This window comes from Hyperolius riggenbachi, chromosome 11 (assembly GCF_040937935.1).
Source record: "Hyperolius riggenbachi isolate aHypRig1 chromosome 11, aHypRig1.pri, whole genome shotgun sequence".
Taxonomy (NCBI): Eukaryota; Metazoa; Chordata; class Amphibia; order Anura; family Hyperoliidae; genus Hyperolius; species Hyperolius riggenbachi.
Window position 1 is genome coordinate 53,314,002 of NC_090656.1, and position 23,345 is coordinate 53,337,346.

General features: G+C 45.4%; 1 protein-coding gene across 2 annotated transcripts in view; it reads left to right on the plus strand.

Moving 5' to 3' along the window:
• LOC137539161 (mixed lineage kinase domain-like protein) overlaps nt 1-19,955 on the plus strand; it is a 38,333-nt gene extending 18,378 nt beyond the window's left edge. For both annotated transcript variants that reach the window (XM_068261658.1, XM_068261659.1), the window contains exons 5-11: nt 45-142; nt 3,754-3,889; nt 6,959-7,043; nt 9,080-9,228; nt 16,529-16,578; nt 17,563-17,715; nt 18,930-19,955. In XM_068261658.1, coding sequence (XP_068117759.1) covers nt 45-142; nt 3,754-3,889; nt 6,959-7,043; nt 9,080-9,228; nt 16,529-16,578; nt 17,563-17,715; nt 18,930-19,003 — 745 coding nt within the window. In that variant the 3' untranslated portion in view covers nt 19,004-19,955. The remainder of the gene's footprint in view (nt 1-44; nt 143-3,753; nt 3,890-6,958; nt 7,044-9,079; nt 9,229-16,528; nt 16,579-17,562; nt 17,716-18,929) is intronic.
• Nucleotides 19,956-23,345: the final 3,390 nt, after the last annotated feature.

Genomic DNA, 23,345 nt, shown 5'->3' on the forward strand with positions numbered 1-23,345 from the left:
TAAGGCGAAAGCAGCAGAATGATGCCATACTTTTTTTTACCCAGCTATATAAGGAAGATATTCTTGTCTGAAAGCGAAATGATGAAGAAATTTGAATGCTTAAATATTTTACGACTTTATGGGATCTGCATTGATCATTCAGGTGAGTAAAATTATATTTGTTGTGTGTCCTAATATTCATGGTTACATTAAGAACCTCAGAGGGGGAGAGAGCACAGGGATTGGTTAGTAATATACGCCATTATGGGCACTGCCGTATCTATCATGATGCGACCTGAGGTAAATAAATCAGAGCGCCACTTTCTAGAGGTGGCAAACTGATAAGGGTCCCGTAAAAACTAGGAGTCCGTATTTGCTCTGTACCATTGTTCTAATGACTGTATGTGCCCACCACACAGATAAGGAATTATACAAACTTTGGAATTTGTACACTGTCCCTGCTCTCCTGGATTCATAAAAAACATCTGTCTTAGTCTGCAGCAATGTTCTGATGACTTCACGTACAAAGTTATAGGCAAAATAGTCATGGGTTGAAAAGACGTAAATGTAAAGTCAGACTCTGCTACATATTCACCAAAAAGCTTTATTCAGAAATGTAGAAAACACTGTATTGACACTTATGTGTCGCTTTAAAAACATAAAACACTCACTGCAAGATGTAATATTGCACAGCCGGCTGGGCTCACACAAGCAACACTTCTACCACACCAGTCACACCTGGGATCCCACCATCCACCTGCTGTAGCCAAAATAAGCTGATAAATATCACAGCATGCTCATAATGAGCAGAGTCCCCAAAAGGAGGAAACTTCCTCCCAACAAAGGTTAAGTATCCGCTCAAGGGCATGAAGGTTTCAAATGGCAAAGCTTATCACAGTTCCACTGGATTTTCAGCACTTGCAGAGTAATACAACTATATGGTTGTATTGCAAAAACAGGATTCCGCCTCACTGAGGCTCTCACCACTAAGTAGTACAGTCCATGGCCATGGAAGATGTTATATTGTGTTCACAGGATAGTTCCCACTACTATTTGCCAGCATTCGTGTTCATCAGCTTAAATAGGGTCCCTTTGGTGTTGCAGAGGACTGGTATGAGCGAGCGGGTTGAAAAGACGTGTAGACTGCCCCTATTCAGCCAGCCCTCTGAAGACATTTCTTATGGCCCATACTCACGAGGGACTTTTGTCGCCTCAACACGCGGGGCGCGCGTGTTGCGGCGACAGGTCGCCCGTGAGTATGGGCCGCGCGCACCCCGAACTGTCGCCCGCAACGGGCACGCACCCCGAACTGTCGCCCGTCGCTGATGTCGCCAGGCGATTGAAAAGTTCAATCGCCTGGCGACAGTCGCCGCCGCAACTCCGCCGCAGCTGTCGCTAGTCCGTGTGAGTACGCGGACTAGCGACAGCAACCTCCATTGAGGTATGAAGAGCTTCCGGCGGAGGGAGGAGGAACGTCGGCGACAGCTTCCGTCATGCCGCTGGTCCCTCTTCCGCGTGTGTACGCGGAGGGACCTGGCGAGGAGCTGTCGCCGGCCTGTCGCCCACACGCTCACGTGTGCTGGCGACAGGCAACATTTGCTGCCCGTGAGTATGGGCCATTAGATTCACACACATGCTAGTGACCTTATGGTGTCTGATTACAGACACAGTGGAGAGGGTAAGAGCAATCTGTATTACATGTCTGGAGATCAGAGTGATCGGATCTGCCTGGAATATTGACAAATGCATGGCCACCCTTATAAATATAAACACTAGAAACTATCAGAAATTGTTTATTTCATTTATAGCAGTGTCTTAAAATAAAATAAAGTCTTAAAAACAAGTACAGGGCAGATGGATATAGATCAGTGCTGATTAGCAGTCAGATAAATGTAGATATTGCAGGGCTTAATGTCTCAGTTGAAAAAACAATTATTCTCAATCTAATCGAACTTCTTGCTTTTTCATGCTAATTAATTCTCTTAGAAGCTTTGGTTACTAAACTGCTGTGTATGTGTAAGCATCCTGGAATATCCTTTGGTTTTAAAACAAAAATCTGCATGAAGTGTGAATACATGTTGAAACAGGCACTGTTTCTGACTTTCTGTAACTTTGAGTCATATGTGGGGTAACTATTGCATTTCAAATGTGTGGGGGCAGAATGGGGGGTCGTCCTCACAATGTTTGCTTGAGGCAGCAAAAAGTCTAGAACCAGCCCTGACTGTGGGATGCAGCAGAGATGTCACATTCCCAGCAAAGGTTCATATAGTCAAATCCATGGTTTTCCAGTAGTAATGTATAGTTAAACTATAAGAAAGGTTGAGCACCTAAGAATCAACGACTTCAAATTGTGGTGCTGGAGTAGACATCTGAGAGTCAATTGGACTGCAAAAAGATCAAAGTAGAAATAAATTAACCCTGACTGTTCATTGGAAGTAGCAATGCTGAAGGTAAAATGCTTTGGACACACAATTAGGAGGCAGGGCTCATTTAAGAAGAGGACACTGATTGTGGAAAAAAATGAGGGCAAAAGCAGGAGGGGATGGCAGAGAATGAGATAGCTAGATAGTATCATGGAAGCAAAAAACATGAGCTTGGACAGACAGAGGCTAGAGGGACCTGGCATGTTGTGGTCCATGGGTTTGAAAAAAATCAGACGTGACTGAATAGCGACTGAACAACAGGAGAATAGTATGCAGGAGGTTGCCCAATTGCAACCATGGATCTAGCTTGTGGCAGTGGCGTAGCAATAGGGGTTGCAGAGGTAGCGACTGCATCAGGGCCCTTGGGTCAGAGGGGCCCTGAGGGGTCCTCCCTCAAGCACAATATTAGCTCTCTATTGGCCCTGTGCTGGTAATAATCACTTCTATAGATGCTTTAAAGAGAGACTGAAGCGAGAATAAATCTCGCTTCAGACCTCAGAGTTAGCAGGGGCATGCGTGCCCCTGCTAAAACGCCGCTATAGCGCGGCTTAACGGGGGTCCCTTCACCCCCAAATCCCCCTCCGTAATGCGGGGGAGCGCTTCCTGGTTGGGGCACGGCTAACCGCCGCAGCCCTGCCCCACGCGCGTCTGACAGCGCGTATCTCCGCCTCTCCCCCGCCCCTCTCAGTCTTCCTTCACTGAGAGGGGCGGGGGAGAGGCGGGGGGAGAGGCGGCGATGCGCCGCTGACAGACGCGACTGGAGGCAGGGCTGCAGCCGTTAGCCCTGCCTCCAGGAGCGACCAAATGCACGACCAAGTCGTGCTGGGGTGGGTTTGGGGGTGAAGGGACCCCCTTTGTGCGGCGCGATAGCGGCGGTTTAGCAGGGGCACACGTGCCCCTGCTAACTTTGAGCTCTGAAGCGAGATTTATTCTCGCTTCAGAGTCTCTTTAAATAGTAGTATTGATTAACAAACTGTTTCCCATCCACTTGTTGCACCTCTGACACTGTGGAAATCCTTGGCAGGTTTTGGTGCGCCGTATCAATTGTTATGTACAGAGTGCTTGGAGGCCCCATGTAAAACTTGCACCGGGGCCCATAGCTCCTTAGCTACGCCACTGGCTTGTGGGGAATAGGCCGACATCCACTCGGGTCTTGTTTCCTGTGTGTCAGATTGGTTGAACTCTTAACTTTAATGAGCAGCTAATTAAGACTGCAAAGTACCCAGAGAAGTTTCAAAGGAGTAAGGAAGAGCCCAGGCAAATTTAAAATAATTAAGACCTTGAACAGGCTGTCATATTGTCACTTCCTGTTCCTGTTTCCGTTCTAATCCTGTGTTATTCTTTATTTCAGATCCACAAAGTTGCTACTCCTTGGTGATGGAGTTATGTGAGAAGGGAACTCTAAGAGATCTGCTGCAGAGGGAGCCAGATTTGTCTTGGGAACGGAGGGTCCTGATGGCTCTAGATGCTGCCAGAGCGCTGTACAGGTTAGTTCTTTTCGCTGTATTGAGTGACTAAAAAAAATGCGTACGGAAAGGGGCTCAGCTCAAAAGTCATTAGAGATTTTATAAAGTGATCAGGATCATTAGAAATTATCATGTCAGGCATAGAAGTTTGAATACACTGAATTAAGGCGTATAGTGGTTGAATAATATCATGGTAATTTAAGTGGTGCGTACATAAAAAACACCTTATGCTAATTAATAAGACACAAACAACCAAGGTTGAAGAAAATAGGCCGTAGGCACGGTTTATTGTGGTTTATATTAATATATTATATTATATTTATATCTTTTTTATCTTTATTATCTCAATAAAATGTATTAAAAACTCCAAACGATAACATAACCAATAAACGAAAATCAAATTGTATAAATGATACATATTCCAAGAATACAGTCTTTAGACTAGTAGATCTCGTCTTAAAAGTCCATACAAAGCTAGTCAACCCACAATCTAGGGCGACTTTAACCGCCAATAAAGTCAATCCGCCTACGACAATAGCTGAAAGAAAGGGGGGCGGGTGAGTGCTCCCAGCTCGCTTGACTGAAGACTGAGGAGCCAGGAAAAGAAACAGAGGTTTTGAGAGGACCTCCTCTCTGATTGGCCGAAGGGAAATTGGCTCCAATTGACAGCTGCCAATCAACAGAAAGCTCCACTTCACCTCTGCACAGCAACTGCTTCTCCACATGAGCTCAAGGGGCCGCCCAATATCTGTAAGAGAGGAAAAACACAGCAGCATCAAAAGGAAAAGACATATTAACTCTATGCCTACCTGAACCATTAAACCTTGTGTGTGTGTGTGTATATATATATATATATGTACTGTATATCTCTTACTAATATTATAAATGGGAAAGTTCGGATGTTTGGATGTTTGTTCCTCGATCACGCAACAACGCCTGAACGGATTTGATTGAAATTTGGCACACACATAGTATATTACATGGAATAACATATAGGATACTTTTTATTCCCATAACCAAAAAGTGGGCGGAGACAAATACAACTTTTACTGGGAAAATTTAAACAGCAGCCATTCTTACACTGTTAATGGCAGAGTTCTCAAACTGTGCACAGTTGGTCACTAGGTGATTAATATTGAGAAAAGTGGGTGGAGCCTACAAAAGCCAATCAAAATTCACCTATTGATTTTCAAGGGGAATATTTCATTGCTACCATTCTTGCACTGTTAATGGCACAACCCTCAAACCTGGTACAGTTTGTCATTGGGTGACTGGGTTTAAATTCAGAAAAGGGAGTGGAGCCACAAACAGCCAATCAGATTTGTTTCATTTCAATGCAAATTATTGTTGCCAAAGACCGCAGAGCTCACAAACTTAGTCATTGAATAATTGTGTGTTAAGGTTAGAAAAAGTGGGCGCAGCCAACACCAGCCCAATACATACCCGTGCAACGCTGGGTCACCAGTGAGCATAGACAAATACAAATTTCACTCGGAAAATATAAACTGCAGCCATTCTTACACTGTTAATGGCAGGGTTCTCAAACCTGGTACAGTTGGTGACTGGGGTTCAAATTCAGAAATGGGGGTGGAGCCACATCCAATCAGATTTGTTTCATTTCAATGCAAATTATTGATGCCAAAGACCGCAAAGCTCACAAACTTGGTCATTGAGTGTTTGTGTGTTAGAGTTAGAAAAAGTGGGTGGAGCCAACACCAACCAAATACATACCTGGGCAACGCCGGGCCATCAGCTAGTTTAACTACCCAAAATCAACCTCACATGTATATAGACCAATGAGGATTTCCCCATGTAAAAACCCAAGACATCACAAAATTACCAAGAGGCCTGCATTCTATACTGTCACTATGGCCTTACATTTGTTATGTTTTTTCCCCCTTAATTTTACCAAAGCACACGTGTATATTAACACTCTCCAGATACATTATATACAGTGCTTCTTGGTACAATCTAATCTGTAGTCTGAACGGTTAGAGGAAAGCAGGTCTTATTCCACTTCCTTGTGGAACATTATAGCAGATACAAGGGGCTTGATTCACAAAAGAGTGCTAACTGTTAGCACGGGCGTTTTCGCACGAATTTTCGCATTGCGCGTGATCTCGAATTTTCACGTGAAACAATAACGTTTTCGTGCGCAAACGGGAATTTTTGCGCGAAAACAATATTAATTTTGCGTGAAAATTCGCATTTGCGCGTGAAAATTCGCGATCGCGCGCAATGCGAAAATTCGCGAGAACACGGCCGTGCTAACAGTTAGCACTCTTTTGTGAATCAAGCCCATTGTGTACAGGGCTCTCGATACAATCTGATCTGTAGTCTGATCTGTTAGATAAAAACAGGTCTTATTCCTCTTCCTTGTGGAACATAATTATAGCAGATGCATTAAATACAGGGCAGGTCTCATTCCGCTTTCTTGTGGAACATAATTTTAACAGATACATTACATACAAGGCTCCTCAATATAATTTAATCTGTAGTCTCACCTATTAGATGAAAGCAGACCTTAATTCACTTCCTTGTGGAATATAAGTATAGCAGTTTTTTGTTTGTTTGCTTTTTTTATTTTGCAGTGTTTGAATTATATATTTTTGTAGAACACAACACCGAGACCTCCCTGTACTGACCTGTGTGGAAAAGTTTCTTAAGAGATCAAAAATATGTATGTTAAACCCAAGTAGCAAAATTGTGATTTAAGCGACCCAGATTTGGAACACATCCTTGGTAAATGAAGAACCTAACAGGATAAGCTCAATTATAGCAGGAGACCAGGAAGCCCAGGTTTGGTGGCCTTGGACTTTTTGGATTTCACTGGGGCAGGTTCTCAAATTTTCTGCATCAGCATTTAATTGACCTCAATGTATTCTCTAAGGAATCTGAGACTTCAAATTTTCTCGAATGAATTGAATAGTCTCCCACTGTGCTATAATTGAGCCAAATTCAGACACCTAGTTCTTGAGCCCCCAGGAACCCAGCAATCACAACCCTTGCATGGCAGTGGAAGGGGGGGGGGGGACTAGGCCCCAGCCACAGAATCTGAAATAACGGCCAGCTATTTTTTACTTTATCCAGGCTACATCAGACTGAACTAAAGGCCATACTACATGGAAGTTTGAGCAGTTCCAAGTTTTTAGTGGATGGAACCTACTGTGTGAAGGTAATGTGCACTTCCTGTATGTGGAATTTCCCTAGTTAAACCCAGTATTGGTCAAATGCCTCCTAGTATCTGCTACCATTATAGTCCTACTGTTTAAAGTATTGTGCCCAGCACCAAGTCACGTAGTTAAACAGCTGCAATATTCTATGGCTGGCATGGGCAGACTACAGCCAGTGGACCATATCAGTCCCATTTAGTTTTTAAAATCCGGTCTTTCGATGCAGGGCCAGATGCGTAGCTGCTGTGGAAGAGATGGCTCACTCACCCTCCCCAGTGCCTCTCTCATCTTCCTCTCTCCCTCCCTATCGGGGTCCTGTTAATCTCGGCACCGGTGATTGGTGTGGGCACTCCCAAGGTGTGGAGTCTAAGTGAGCATGGGTCTTCACCAATACACCATGCAAGGGATAATGGGCTGCCACCCCTAATAAGTGGCGGAGTACTTTGCTGCCTAGTACCCACCACGTCACGACCCTTAGGACTGCCCAACTAGAGAGAAGAAGATGGGGGAATGGCATGGAATGCACCACGGTTGTAACTTTGAAGCGGCAGCGATTGGTCAGGGTTTAATTACCTTGACCTGCTGAGGCCTCACCCCTGCCACACACACTAAAAGAACCATGGGGCGAGCATGACCAGAAAGACGCTCGAGTCCTGGACGACCACTGCGCTGGCATCCGTCAATGCCTGAGGACATTGCGCTGGAACCTGAAAGTGGTACCTAAACTCTGGGCACACTTTAGTCTGGGTGTGCATTTGGCTTCCAGTACTGGGTGGGGTGGGGGGGAGGAGATGCACATCTGCTACCTATACTGGGGGAGGGATTATTTAATTCTCCGGGTACACATGGCTATCTATATGGTAGAAGGCTCCTCTGCTACCTAAGGTGGGGGCTTAGATAAGACTGCCATGACTGCAGTGCTGACACATTTGGCTTCCAACAATGTGGAATGGGGGGTATATCTGCTACCTACACTGGCCAATCTCTAACAACAAGCCCTTGTCAATGAGCTTTGGGTGGGTTCCACCTCTGGAACGTCAAGGCGGAGGGGTAGGAGGAAGCCTCTAGATTATGCAGAGGCTTCCCTCTAGTTAGGTAAATATCTTTTTGGGGCACTTTTTCCCTTCAGGTACACGTTAACCCCTCCTGGTTACAGGCTTGTTTCAATAAAATGAATCAACTGTAACAAGTTAAATTACACCAAGCCGAAAATAAGTTCTCCATGGAGTATGAATATCATCTGCTGTGAACTTAGACCCTGGAGTATGCATGCTTTGGGCTGAAAACCTAGACCCTGGAGTATGCATGCTTTGCGCTGTGAACCTAAACCCTGGAGTATCCATACCATGGACTTAGAACCTAGACCCTGGAGTATGCATGCTTTGGGCTAGGAACCTAGACCCTGGAGTATGCATACCATGGACTTAGAACCTAGACCCTGGAGTATGCATACCATGGACTTAGAACCTAGACCCTGGAGTATGCATGCTTTGGGCTGGGAACCTAGACCCTGGAGTATGCATACCATACCTTTGGCTGATAACCTAGACCCTGGAGTATACATACCATGTGCTGGGAATCTAGATTCTGGAGTATACATACCGTGGGCTGAGAACCTAGACCCTGGAATATGCATACCGTGGGCTGGAAATCTAGACCCTAGAGTATACATACCGTAGGCTGAGAACCTAGACCCTGGAATATGCATACCGTGGGCTGGGAATCTAGACCCTGGAGTATGCATACCATGTGCTGGGAACCTAGACCCTGGAATATGCATACCGTGGGCTGAGAACCTAGACCCTGGAGTATGCATACCGTGTGCTGGGAACCTAGAACCTGGAGTATGCATACCGTGTGCTGGGAACCTAGAACCTGGAGTATGCATACTGTGGGCTGAGAACCTAGACCCTGGAGTATACATACCGTGGGCTGAGAACCTAGACCCTGGTATATGTATGTCATAGGTGGAGATCCTGGGCTGAGTATATGCCATTCCACATAGCACTTAAGTCACAAAACCTTTTCTCGCCTTTAGCTCTCTGGATTTGAGCTGTCTAAGACAGAATCGTCCATACGAAGGCCCAGCAATGTGGAGAGGAGGAGCAAGCACAGGGAGCTGGAGTACATCGCCCCCGAGACCTGGAAGGACATCAACGCCTATGACAAGCGCAGTGAGCTCTACAGGTATGCGTGAAGAAAATGCATTGTTCTTTTCCATGCTGGGATTTTTGTCAATTTTGCAGTGTTAGCATATAAGAGAAGTGGTTATGGTGACTTGGCACAACAATGCTGCTTCTCACGTCACTCACATGTTTCGCACAGTGACTCATGTCTTATCCTGTCATTGTGTAACACCAGCTTGTGCAATGTTCACTGCACAGTACTAGCTTTGCCACTGTGCTCAAACACCCGTATAATAAGGACAACTAGCAAAGTTAACTAAAATTCTAAATGCCACATATATTTCCAGTAATTACTAGTAAATAGCAATACAAAGGCTTTTTTCATCTTTTCATGTTTTATGTGAAGAAAATATGACATTTACAGAGAACAGTTTTCACAGTGGGTATTACTATGGAGTGTGTGTCCAGCACATCCAGCATACAGAAACAATCTTCACTGCCTGTAATCCTGTGAATCTGTTCAGAATGGTAGAAAGCAGAAATATAGCTTTAAATAATGTTTAAATAACTCATCAGCTGCAGCTCTGAGTGCCTGTGACTCTCTCTCTCTCTATCTGCCTCCCAGTGTAAAGTAAACAGTTTACAGACAGGATGTCTTTCTAATTTGGGTGGGGTGGGGGAGGGGTAAGCATGCAAGAACAGGAATAAAGGTTCTCAGCCCAAGGTATGCATACACCAGGGACTAAATTCCCAGCATACGGGAAACTGTGCTCCAACGATGCCCAAGATATGATTATGTTATTCAGTAATATTAAAGAGAACCCGAGGTGGCTTCCTAAGAATGAATCCGCACACAGAGGCTGGGTCTGCCTATACTGCCCAGCCTCTGTTGCTATCTCAATCCCACTAAGTTCCCCCTGCGCTCTGCTATGCCCCATAAATCACAGCCGCGCTGTGGACACGCAGTGGGCTGTGTTTACCTCTGTAGTGTCACTCTTGCCGCTCCCCCCGCCTTCTGCATAGCTCCAGTCCCCGCCCGCATCCCTTCCCTCCAATCAGCGGAGGCGGGGAGCATGCAGAGTGACACTACAGAGGTAAACACAGCCCGCTGCGACAGCGCGGCTGTGATTTATGGGGGATAGCAGAGCGCAGGGGGAACTTAGGGGGGATTGAGATAGCAACAGAGGCTGGGCAGTATAGGCAGACCCAGCCTCTGTGTGCGGATTTCATTCTTAGGAAGCCACCTCGGGTTCTCTTTAATATTACTGAATAACATAATCATATCTTAATCAAGGCATAGGGCAGAAAGACATATACATGTTATTTCCAGTTGCCTGGCAGCCCTGCTGATCTATTTGGCTGCAGAAGTGTCCGAATTACACCAGAAACAAGCACACAGCTAATCTTGTCAGTTCTGCATATGCTTGTTCAGGGTCTATGGTTGAAAGTATTAGAGGCAGAAGATCAGCAGGGCAGCCAGGCGGATCCATCTGAAAATGGCGCCTGAGAATAATGGCGCACGATGTTGCCGCTAATTCGTTTGCAGCTTATCGCTATTTAACGTTAAAGCCTTATTGTTATTTAACGTTAAAGCCTTATTGTTATTTAGCGTTAAAGCCTTATCGTTATTTAGCCTTAACACACAGAACCCTCTATGTACCTATCCCTAACCCCTAAAACCTCCCTGGTGGTGCCTAACCCTAACCACCCCCTCTGGTGGTGCCTAACCCTAACCACCCCCTGGTGGTGCCTAACCCTAAGACCCCCCTGGGGGTGCCTAACCCTAAGACCCCCCTGGTGGTGCCTAATACTAACCACCCCCCTGATGTTGCCTAACCCTAAGACCCCCCCAGTGGTGCCTAACCCTAACCTTGACAGTGTTACATTAAATCCATTCACCGTTTTGCAGTTAAATAACGTCTGCAGTTTGGCTTATGTAGGGCGCTATTGATAAATAACGTTACTGTGGGCAATAACGTCTGCTGTTTGGCAAATTAATGACGCTATTGATAAATAACGTTAGTGTGTGCCACTATTGATAAATAACGTTAGTGTGTGCCGTTTTTCTTCTTTTTTCCCCGTGCGCCATTATTATGCAGTACTAACGATAAATAGCGATAAGCGTATCTTTTTAATGCAGCGCCATTTTTATGCATAGGCGCTGTGCGCCATTATTCACTGATCTGCAGCCAGGCAACTGGTATTGCTTAAAAGGAAATATATATGGTAGCCTCCATATCACTCTCACCTCGGGTTCATTTTAAGGGAGGATTGGACCAGTTATCTCATCCACTCAGCGTTGCTCTCGTCTCTCTGTCAGTAGGGGGGGCTTAGACTCTTGCAGCCAGCCATCATCTGTTTCCTTTTTCCTGCTGACCACTATTCTGTGTGATACAGCAGGGCAGACAGGAGACACACTTGGCAGAAGTGCTGCTCGAAGGAATGTGGGGGGTCGTTGAAACAGATGCCTAGGGGAGAATTGAATGCACTTTGTCACTACTGGCAAACACAGGCAGAGTGCAGGGAGAAGGAGATTCTGTGAGAAAGTAGGGCAGCGAGGAGACACATAAGCAGTATACGTGTGCTGCTTGGAGATCTGGGGGGTGGGATTGGTAGCAGCATACTTACGGAGTGGGCCAGGCAGCAGCTGGATCAGTTCCAGTGAACTCCCCCGGTCTTCCCTTCACAGGTACAGGCCGCTCGGACTCGACTCTCCCCACTTAAAAACTGTACTGCTGCTCCACCTACAGGCTTGTTAGGGCAAGACGCCGGGACAGATGCTGCAATCGGTGCTTTGCTGGTATCAGGGTCGGATGGACTGCAGAGTGGGGCGGCTGTACTAACATCAGCAGCATGCACACTGATGCTGCCTCTCTGTGCCCATTGCACCTCTAGGCTCGTGCCTACAATGCCTCGTGCTAAATCCGGCCAATACGTAGTTATTATTAGTATTTTTCTATTATACATGTGTGATGTGTCACAGGCTGCGGCAATCACTGGAGTCAGGCTGGGTAATGTATAAGCGGATGGATCGCGGGCGATCGAGGGATGCCGGGTATCTATACTAACTAGCCTAGTGCTAGCTAAAGCTGTTGCAGCCATTGGATCTAATAAATTATTCATGGGAGACTCCTGAGGCTAGCGAGCGGTATGCCTGGCACAGAGTCGGGCATCCCGCTCAGGAGGTTAAGAACAATCAGGGATGGGTCAACTCGATTCACAGAAACTACAGGGACCAAGAAACAAGAAAAAAATCAGGTCCGCTTCTCTGTGAGGCTATTGAGGTCAACATAAGGTGGCCACACACCATACAATTTTTTAAATATCTGTTCAATTTAAGAATTGCAATACATTTTTCTGACTGATTGTAACATTTCAAAAATATGACCAATGTACCACACACCTATGTTCAATTTTTTCCTCAATTATGATCAAAATGATTGGAAACTCAGAGAAAATTGCTAGGGTGTGTATATTAATAAATTAACAATCCAACACACACCATACAATCTTTAGTAGAAATTGAAGAGAAATATCTTGCATTCCGGATCGATTTAAATCGAAAAAAACGGGAATTCCGATTGGATTTTTCAGTCGAATGAAAAAAAAGCTTTCAATTTTTTCGAGAGATACGATCGTTTTTATCGAATTACTGTAAAATCGGATCATTTTATTGTATGGTGTGTGGCCACCTATAGAGTCTGAAAGTCCAAAGGCAATATTACTGGGAGGAAGTACTTTCAGCAGAGCTTTATAACACCTTCCTTATTCACACAATAGACTGTCAATTCATTTGTAAACAAGTTATGCGCCAGTGCTATCTATGTTTGAATTGTGTACATTACATGTCTTGCCCAAATCTGCATGTACCAAAGTCCGCATTAGTCAGCAGGGCCGGATTTGGACTTCCCAGTGCCCTAGGCCCGGTACCACCAACCGCCCCCCCCCCCCCCCACACACACACACACACACACTCACACACACTCAGGGTGCATACACACATCAGACCATAGTCTTTGGAAAATGAAGGATCACAGACCAATTTTACCCCCTTCCATGTAGTATGAGGGCCATACCTACAAAGTCTATTCTATGGAGCTGCACTCCCCATCAGATAGAAATCTTTGCAAGATGCTGCACACAAAGATGCTGTACACATGCAACAGATCAGTATCTGCAAAAGATCTGTTCCTGCAAAAGATCCGTTTCTGCAAAATGCATTCATAGTCTATGATATCTGCAGATCCTCATACACACCTTGTTTAACAAACATTCATCTGCAGATCAGATCCACCAGGATGGATCTTCAGATCTGCAGATGATTGTCTGATCTGCAGATAATTGTCTGTTAAACAAGGTGTGTATGAGGATCTGCAGATATCATAGACTATGAATGCATTTTGCAGGAACGGATCTTTTGCAGGAACAGATCTTTTGCAGATATTGATCTTTTGAATGTGTTCAGCATCTTGCAAAGATTTTTATCTGATGGGGAGTTCAGCTCCATAGAATAGACTGTGTAGGTATGGCTCTCGGACTCCATGGAAGGGGGTAAAATTGGTCTGTGATCTTTCATTTTCCAAAGACTGTGGTCTGATGTGTGTATGAGCCTTTAGGAAAATGAAAGATCACAGACCAATTTTACCCCCTTCCATGTAGTATGAAAGCCATACCTACACAGTCTATTCTATGGAGCTGAACTCCCCATCAGACAGAAATCTTTGCAAGATGCTGCACACAAAGATGCTGTACACATGCAACAGATCAGTATCTGCAAAAGATCTGTTCCTGCAAAAGATCCGTTTCTGCAAAATGCATTCATAATCTATGATATCTGCAGATCCTCATACACACCTTGTTTAACAAACATTCATCTACAGATCAGATCCACCAGGATGAATCTTCAGATCTGCAGATGATTGTCTGATCTGCAGATAATTGTTTGTTAAACAAGGTGTGTATGAGGATCTGCAGATAACATAGACTATGAATGCATTTTGCAGGCATAAATCTTTTGCAGGAACAGATCTTTTGCAGATATTGATCTTTTGAACGTGTTCAGCATCTTGCAAAGATTTTTATCTGATGGGGAGTTCAGCTCCATAGAATAGACTGTGTAGGTATGGCTCTCGGACTCCATGGAAGGGGGTAAAATTGGTCTGTGATCTTTCATTTTCCAAAGACTGTGGTCTGATGTGTGTATGAGCCTTTAGGAAAATGAAAGATCACAGACCAATTTTACCCCCTTCCATGTAGTATGAGAGCCATACCTACACAGTCTATTCTATGGAGCTGAACTCCCCATCAGACAGAAATCTTTGCAAGATGCTGCACACAAAGATGCTGTACACATTCAAAAGATCAGTATCTGCAAAAGATCTGTTCCTGCAAAATGCATTCATAGGCTATGATATCTGCAGATCATCATACACACCTTGTTTAACAGACATTCATCTGCAGATCCGATCCACCAGGATGGATTTTCAGATCTGCAGATGATTGTCTGATCTGCAGATGAATGTCAGTTAAACAAGGTGTGTATGATGATCTGCAGATCTCATAGACTATGAATGCAATTTGCAGGAACGGATCTGTGGCAGGAACAGATTTTTTGCAGATACTGATCTTTTGTGTCTGTACAGCATCTGTGTGTGCAGCATCTTGCAAAGATTTTTTCTGATGGGGAGTTCAGCTCCATAGAAAAGACTGTGAAGGTATGGCTCTCATACTACATGAAGGGTGGTAAGATTGGACTGTGATCTTTCTTTTTCCAAAGACTATAGTCTGATATGTGTATGAGCCTTAACGATCACTTGTTTGCAGGATACCTATGAATGTTTTCTCTCTGAAAAATGATGAATGATTGATTTTCCTGTTAGAGCAGTGAGTCTCTAATGCCTGGTACGCACCAGATAGATGGGTTGAATCGATTTTCCGATCACTTATACAAAGTCGATTAGAAAAATGATCAGAAATCAGATTAGACCTGTCAGAAATAATCAATTTGAACCCATCTATCTGATGGCAAATTGCATGGTGTGTACCAGGCATGAAGTAGCAGAGCGGCATTCATCTCCCTCTCTGCTCTTCTGTAATAACAGATCTGTTGCATTTATTTTATAGTATTTATTGTACTGATTCTTTCACAGGTGTTTTTTTACTGTTTGCCAACACGGTACAAATATATATTTTTTTAATTTTTAGTGTATGTTATTACTTTTGGTATACAAAACAGAATGTAACAAATACAAAAGTATACAACAGTACATTTGTAATTATAATTATAGAGAAGTTGTCTATCTCATACTAGACTACTGCTGCCTTTAAAATGAGCCAGCAAGGGGTTAAGATTTAGCTTAGAAGGAGCTGCCATAAATCTCTCTAAGGAAAAAAAACCCTTATCTGTTTAAGATTTACAATCCAGGGGGAGAGAGGAGAAGGAATGGCTCAAGTCATTAACAGAGTCTGACCAGCAATACATTGTTTAGCCCAGCTTGAGTTGTAAAGTGGAAATAATTCTGTTAAAATGTTTACTTTTACTGGATCAGAAATTGTCTACATTGTGATCCATGTTTCTCTCACCCCTGGCAATAAACTGAAGCGTGTATGTTCAGTAGATAGCACTGTCTCATCGCACACCACGAAGTAAGGAAAATACACGAAGTAAGGAAAATACACGGAGCTCTGGAATTCTGACTGTGTGTGTGCAGCAAAGCCGGGGCGCTTTGGAGCAGGAGAAATGATTTATTTTGACATGCAGCCTCTTATCTCTCTCAGGTCCTGCCGCCCTTTTATCCTTCTGATTTTTTTCCGCCCTAGGCCATGACCTTTGTGGCCTTTGCAGAAATCCGGCCCTGTTAGTCAGTAGGAACTGTCACTGAGGTGCAAATAAATTGTAGATTGAGAATTATGCAAATTAGTATGCAAATTCAAAATGTAAATGGCCTAATCAAATCTAGCAGTGAGAGGATTTGATCGGTCCATTTTCAAGCTGCATAGATTTGCAGCTACATGTGCGTAGTTCTGCATCAACATGGAATTATTTGCATATTTCAAATAAAGTAGAAAGGTGGTACAAAGACAAAACTTTGTAGTAAACAAACTTTTTATGTCCGTGGCCCTGGAATACGGCGACTCGAAACTGCCCATAGGTGGAAGTGGTTTTGCACTAAAAAACACTTTTGAAGTCATTGATGGATATCCCCATATGGATGCGGATACACAGAACGGCCTGTAGATGTCGGCGGCAGGATTGTAAGCTGTTCTCTGGCATTTACTTGTTGACGTAAGCAGCTAGTTCTGTTTCTCAATGATGTTGTGTAATCAGCAATGTAGAATAAATATTCCTTTTGGTTTTGCAGCCTGGGTGTGATAATGTACGAGATCGCGACCGGGAAGAGGCCATTTCAGAGTAAGTTGTACACTCCACAATGTCCCAGTCCTTTTGTAATCTAGCATCATTAAAAATGATCTCTCCATTCCAATCTGCAGCCAGTTCAGCGTTTCTGACAGTAAGCTAAAATTGCTCCTTTTTTTTATTTTTGCAACCTTCTCTAATCCACTGATTGGCAGGAAACTCAGACACGTCACCCGCCTATGTTTCAGATATTTTAGCCATTCCATGGAACAACAGTTTTTACCACATTGAAATAGCAGAATGAAGCTGAAATACTGTTTGCCATGAATCCTTGCAAAATATAGAGCTGTATCGAAAACTTCAAATTTTTCTCAACAAAAGCAGAATTCTCCTTTAATGAAACTTACAGCAAGAAGGGATGTGGTCTGCCATCTTTATTCCTTGTATTGGTTTTGATAAAGCATTGGCTCTACACAGTACTGCAGAAATTAACGGGTGTCGGCCGGCATCACTAGTGACTGACAGGTGTTGGGCAGTCAGTTAGCTGATCACATGCTCCTGCATGATTTCTGCTACACACCGGCATCACTAGTGACTGGTAGGTGTCGGGCAGTCAGTTAGCTGATCACATGCTCCTGCATGATTTCTGATACACACCGGCCGGCATCACTAGTGACTGACGGGTGTCGGGCAGTCAGTTAGCTGATCACATGCTCCTGCATAATTTCTGGTACACATCGGCCGGCATCACTAGTTACTGACGGGTGTCGGGCAGTCAGTTAGCTGATCACATGCTCCTGCATGATTTCTGATACACACGGGCATCACTAGTAACTGACGGGTGTTGGGCAGTCAGTTAGCTGATCACATGCTCCTGCATGATTTCTGGTACACACTGGCATCACTAGTGACTGACGGGTGTTGGGCAGTCAGTTAGCTGATCACATGCTCCTGCATGATTTCTGGTACACACGGACATCACTAATGACTGATGACTTAAAAGGCCAAAATTCTTTAACAACTGACTATTTATTTCAGATGAAGAAGTCACAGCGAATAATTTGGAGATGTGGCAGGAGAAGTCATGGGCATCCCTGGATGAGGATCTGCCCCCATCTTGTCCTCGTATCTTGCGCAATCTCATCAAACGCCTCGTCCAAAAGAATCCCGCAAATCGCCCGTCTGCTGGAGGTATCTGAACTCCCATTGTATCTAAGCATATCTCCCAACTGTCCCTCCCTAGATAGTGTAGTATTGTCAGTGTAACAGCACGCCTGACACCACCTTAGTAGATTAAGTAGTCTGGAGGTTTGGGAACTCTTTATAAGCCAACATGGACATTTAAAGGGACCATGGGCAGGTTCTAAAATCAGAATTTCCACTTACCTGGGACTTCCTCCAGCCCACCGTAGGCCGTGAGGTCCCCTGGCGATCTCCTGGCTCCTTTCCCGGCCCCACTTGTTGGCTCCGTTATTGTACGACTTCGGCCTGAAGTTGTCAGGGCTGCTTCCAGCTTGGCCGATTTGCGTCATCACACCGGCTAGCTACGCGTCATAAAGCCGGCTGGCGTGAGAGTCCTGTGCATGAGCGGTTCAATATATTAGAGAACTGGGCATGCGCAGGACTCTCACGCCGGACAGCGTGATGACGCATAGTCGGCTGGGGGAATGACGCGTTTCGGCCAAGCAGGAAGCAGCCCTGACGACTTCAGGCCGAAGTCGTGCAGTAACAGAGCCAACAAGTGGGACCGGGAGAGGAGCCAGGAGGACGCTGTGGGACCTAGCAGCCTACGAAGGGCTGGAGGAAGCCCCAGGTAAGTGGAAATTCTGATTTTAGAACCTTCTCAGGGTCCCTTTAACAATGTTTACAGCAGATGTACCTTTTATATTTTAAACTTAGACTTGATGACAGTAACGGACATACTTTTTTTTTGTTTAGCACAATACCGGTAGTCCTCAGTAAACGAACAAGATACGGACTGTAGGTTCGTTCTTAACCTGAAACCATTTTTTAGTCGAAACACTGTGCCATCTCGGCCCCCTCCAGTGGGTGGATAGTGTACTGGTTAACCTTCTGCCTCTAACAGAAAGACCAGGGTTCAAATCTTGGCTCTTCCTGTTCAGTAAGCCAGAACCTATTCAGTAAGGAGACAAGACTCCCTGCTACTGCCTACTGAGCATACCTTAGTGGCTGCAGCTCTGGTGCTTTGAGTCCACCAGATGAAAACTGAGAACCTATTTTCTCAAAAACAACATGGTCTTTTTGAAGATTTTTTTACTTGTTCCCACAGAACCAAATTTCACATTTTGGGACACGGTCATGTCGGAGGGTCATTTGTAAGTTGGGGGCTACCTGTATACTCAGAGATGCTGATTATTTCATAATGTCTTTTCGTCTCATTGCAGTCATTGTGGATTTGCTGATGTCTCATCTGAACCAAAGAGATTCGAAGAGTGGGCTTCCAGAGGCCGTTGCTTAGAATTTACATAAAACTATCAAGAGGGCGCTGCTGTTCTGTAACCCGTGCAGCCAATCAGCTCCTAGCCTTGATCATGCTGTAAAACTGTCACTGCTCTGTGATTGGTGGACTAATCACTGGGTAGCATGGTCTGGTACTTTAGGACCACTAGGAGACACCAGATGCCACTGTGGGACTCTTCTCATATTCTGCTAGGATTCAGTACAAAGATTTCTAAACTGTCCAACAGTGCAGGAATGCGAAAGGTCAACACACTTCAATACATTAGAAGAATGAACACTTGAAAGAGGTACTCAGGATTGAACTCCATCCTAATCAGTAGCCAATAGCAGATCATCTGTGACATCTAAAATGTCTGATATATGTTGGTATCGAGGAGAAACCCTCACAGTGTGACAGTTTCCTGTCTGTGAACCTCACTGCATCGTGAAAAATAACTTCTTTTTCCAACTGCCAAGGAAGCATGATCTGCCTGTGTGCATAGAATTGACCATTCCGCAGTGATTACCGGACAGGACTTACCGTAAGATGTCACCACCAGTGATATATTTTAACAAGTAAATCAGGGTGAGGAAAGTTTTCTCAATGGGCAAACACTGACTAAATATTTCATAAATGGATATTGTAAAAAAATAAAACATTTTATTCATTAAGTTATTTTCACTCCAGTTCATCTTTTTAACCTCTGATTTTTACCAAATGTGCTTTAAAAAAATCATTGCTCTGAACTCTGAAAAAGTGTTTCAGTTATAGAGACAAATCAACTGTTCTATGCAATCATAACTGCAGTGAAACCGTCCGTATAACGTTTTTCATCGTGATGCGGCTTAAAAAAAATCATATCTCACTGCCAAATGGATCTTGCGAAAAGTTGTTTTACTGTTCAGAGTTTTGTCTTTGTGCCACGCTGGGACTCATGTTGCTGGTTATTAATAAAGTTACATGCATTCAAGTGACTATCTCTTTGCCTTTATGATGCAGATATTGGGCGACCTAGACAAGCCAATGCTTCAGTGTGCTAGCCCCAGGATCAAAAAGGAACCCAAATAGAAAAAAGAACATAAATCCTGTCAGATATGCGACTGCACCACCATGTATAAATCAGGGGCAAACCCAGGATTTTCAAAGGGGGGATTCCTGAAAGGTCTCCCTCAGCCATGCACAATACAGTATAATAATATGGTACGATATCATGCTGGGTACACATAAAGCAATTTCCTATCTGATAAACTAACAATGGGATCGTTTGCATACAGATAATAATGACAGCCGACATTGGTAATGAAGGGGGAAGCAGAGGCACAGGGCTGTGTTCATACCTGACTCTGTTAAGTTCCTTAGAGCTGCTCCATGCTCTGTACACACACTGCTGCTCCATGCTCTGTACACACACTGCTGCTCCATGCTCTGTACACACACTGCTGCTCCATGCTGTGTACACACACTGCTGCTCCATGCTGTGTACACACACTGCTGCTCTATGCTCTGTACACACGCTGCTGCTCCATGCTCTGTACACACACTGCTGCTCCATGCTGTGTACACACACTGCTGCTCTATGCTCTGTACACACGCTGCTGCTCCATGCTCTGTACACATGCTGCTGCTCCATGCTGTGTACACATGCTGCTGCTCCATGCCCTGTACACATGCTGCTTCTCCATGCTCTGTACACACTGCTGCTGCCTCATGCTCTGCACACACACTGCTGCTCCATGCTCTGTACACACACTGCTGCTCCATGCTCTGTACACACACTGCTGCTCCATGCTCTGTACACACACTGCTGCTCCATGCTCTGTACACATGCTGCTGCTCCATGCTGTGTACACATGCTGCTGCTCCATGCTGTGTACACATGCTGCTGCTCCATGCTCTGTACACATGCAGCTGCTCCATGCTCTGTACATACACTGCTGCCTCATGCTCTGCACACACACTGCTGCTCCATGCTCTGTACACACACTGCTGCTTCATGCTGTGTACACACACTGCTGCTCCATGCTCTGTACACACACTGCTGCTCCATGCTCTGTACACACACTGCTGCTCCATGCTGTGTACACACACAGCTGCCTCATGCTCTGCACACACACTGCTGCTCCATGCTCTGTACACACACTGCTGCTCCATGCAGTGTACACACACTGCTGCTCCATGCTCTGTACACACACTGCTGCTCCATGCTCTGTACACACACTGCTGCTCCATGCTGTGTACACACACTGCTGCTCCATGCTGTGTACACACACAGCTGTCTCATGCTCTGTACACACACTGCTGCTCCATGCTGTGTACACACGCTGCTGTTCCATGCTCTGTACACACGCTGCTGCTCCATGCTCTGTACACATGCTGCTGCTCCATGCTGTGTACACATGCTGCTGCTCCATGCTCTGTACACACGCTGCTGCTCCATGCTCTGTACACATGATGCTGCTCCATGCTGTGTACACATGCTGCTGCTCCATGCTCTGTACACATGCTGCTGCTCCATGCTCTCTACACACTGCTGCTGCCTCATGCTCTGCACACACACTGCTGCTCCATGCCCTGTACACACACTGCTGCTCCATGCTGTGTACACACACTGCTGCTCCATGCTCTGTACACACACTGCTGCTCCATGCTCTGTACACACACTGCTGCTCCATGCTGTGTACACACGCTGCTGCTCCATGCTCTGTACACATGCTGCTGCTCCATGCTCTGTACACATGCTGCTGCTCCATGCTCTGTACATACACTGCTGCCTCATGCTCTGCACACACACTGCTGCTCCATGCTCTGTACACACACTGCTGCTCCATGCTGTGTACACACACTGCTGCTCCATGCTCTGTACACACACTGCTGCTCCATGCTCTGTACACACACTGCTGCTCCATGCTGTGTACACACACTGCTGCTCCATGCTGTGTACACACACAGCTGCCTCATGCTCTGTACACACACTGCTGCTCCATGCTGTGTACACACGCTGCTGTTCCATGCTCTGTACACACGCTGCTGCTCCATGCTCTGTACACATGCTGCTGCTCCATGCTGTGTACACATGCTGCTGCTCCATGCTCTGTACACACGCTGCTGCTCCATGCTCTGTACACACGCTGCTGCTCCATGCTCTGTACACATGCTGCTGCTCCATGCTGTGTACACATGCTGCTGCTCCATGCTCTGTACACATGCTGCTGCTCCATGCTCTGTACACACGCTGCTGTTCCATGCTCTGTACACACGCTGCTGCTCCATACTCTGTACACACATTTGCTCGGGGAGTGTGGGTGTGTGTGTGGGGGGGGGGGGGGAGTTTGGTTCAGGGGACCCACTAGGTTACCTTTGCATTGTGGCTTGTTTCCAGTGGTGTAGCTAAGGAGCTGTGGGCCCCGATGCAAGTTTTACAATGGGGCCCCCCAGGCACTCTATACATAACAATTGATACGGCGCACCAAAACCTGACAATGGCAACTACAGTGTCAGAGGTGCAAGAAGGGGATGGGGAAGTGCTTGTTAATGTTTACCACTACTCAATGTATATATAGAAGTGATTATTATGAGCACAGGACCAATGGAGAGCGTATACTGTAGTTGAGGGAGGGCCCTTCGGGGCCCCTCTGGCCCAAGGGCCCCGATGCGGTCGCTACCGCTGCACCCCCTATTGCTACGCCCCTGCTTGTTCCCCCCCCCCCCCCAGTTGGGACTGGCCAATACTGATTGTATTATCTTGTTGAATGCAATTTTGCCTTCTTAAACAGAAGGTATGTCTTAATGTATGTTTTGTTTCAAGCAGGAAAAATTAAATTTTGCATTGCTTTTTGGTCTCTTTAGCTACTTCCATGGATACAGTACATCTACGTCCTCTGTGACATCATCCAAGCCGCAAGGACGTATATATACGATTTTACTTTGGTGGGCAGCTGTGCACGATTGGACACACTCCCATGTGCCCCCGGCACTTTTATCTGCAACACTAATTAGTGCATTGGAAAATATTTTCCATTAGCAAATTAGGGACCCCCCCCCCCCCCCCCCCCTGTGTAGCCAACAGCAGTGATCGTTCATCTCTCCCCCATTGTAAAGATCGCCTTTGAAAACCTTCTGGAAAAAGAATCTCTCACCTATGCTTGTTCCAGCGATGATCCTGCAGCCAGAGCTGGGATTCAGCTCTTCACTCAGCTCCGTGCTGCCGAATATCCAGGTCCCGGCTTGATGACGTCATCAAGCCGGTACCTGTGTATTCAGCAGTTCGGGACTGAGTGAAGAGCTGAATACCGAGGCTCTGGCTGCAGGATCCTGCCTAAAAGGGGAGAGGACACATCTGACTACACTGGGGGGTTGGTAA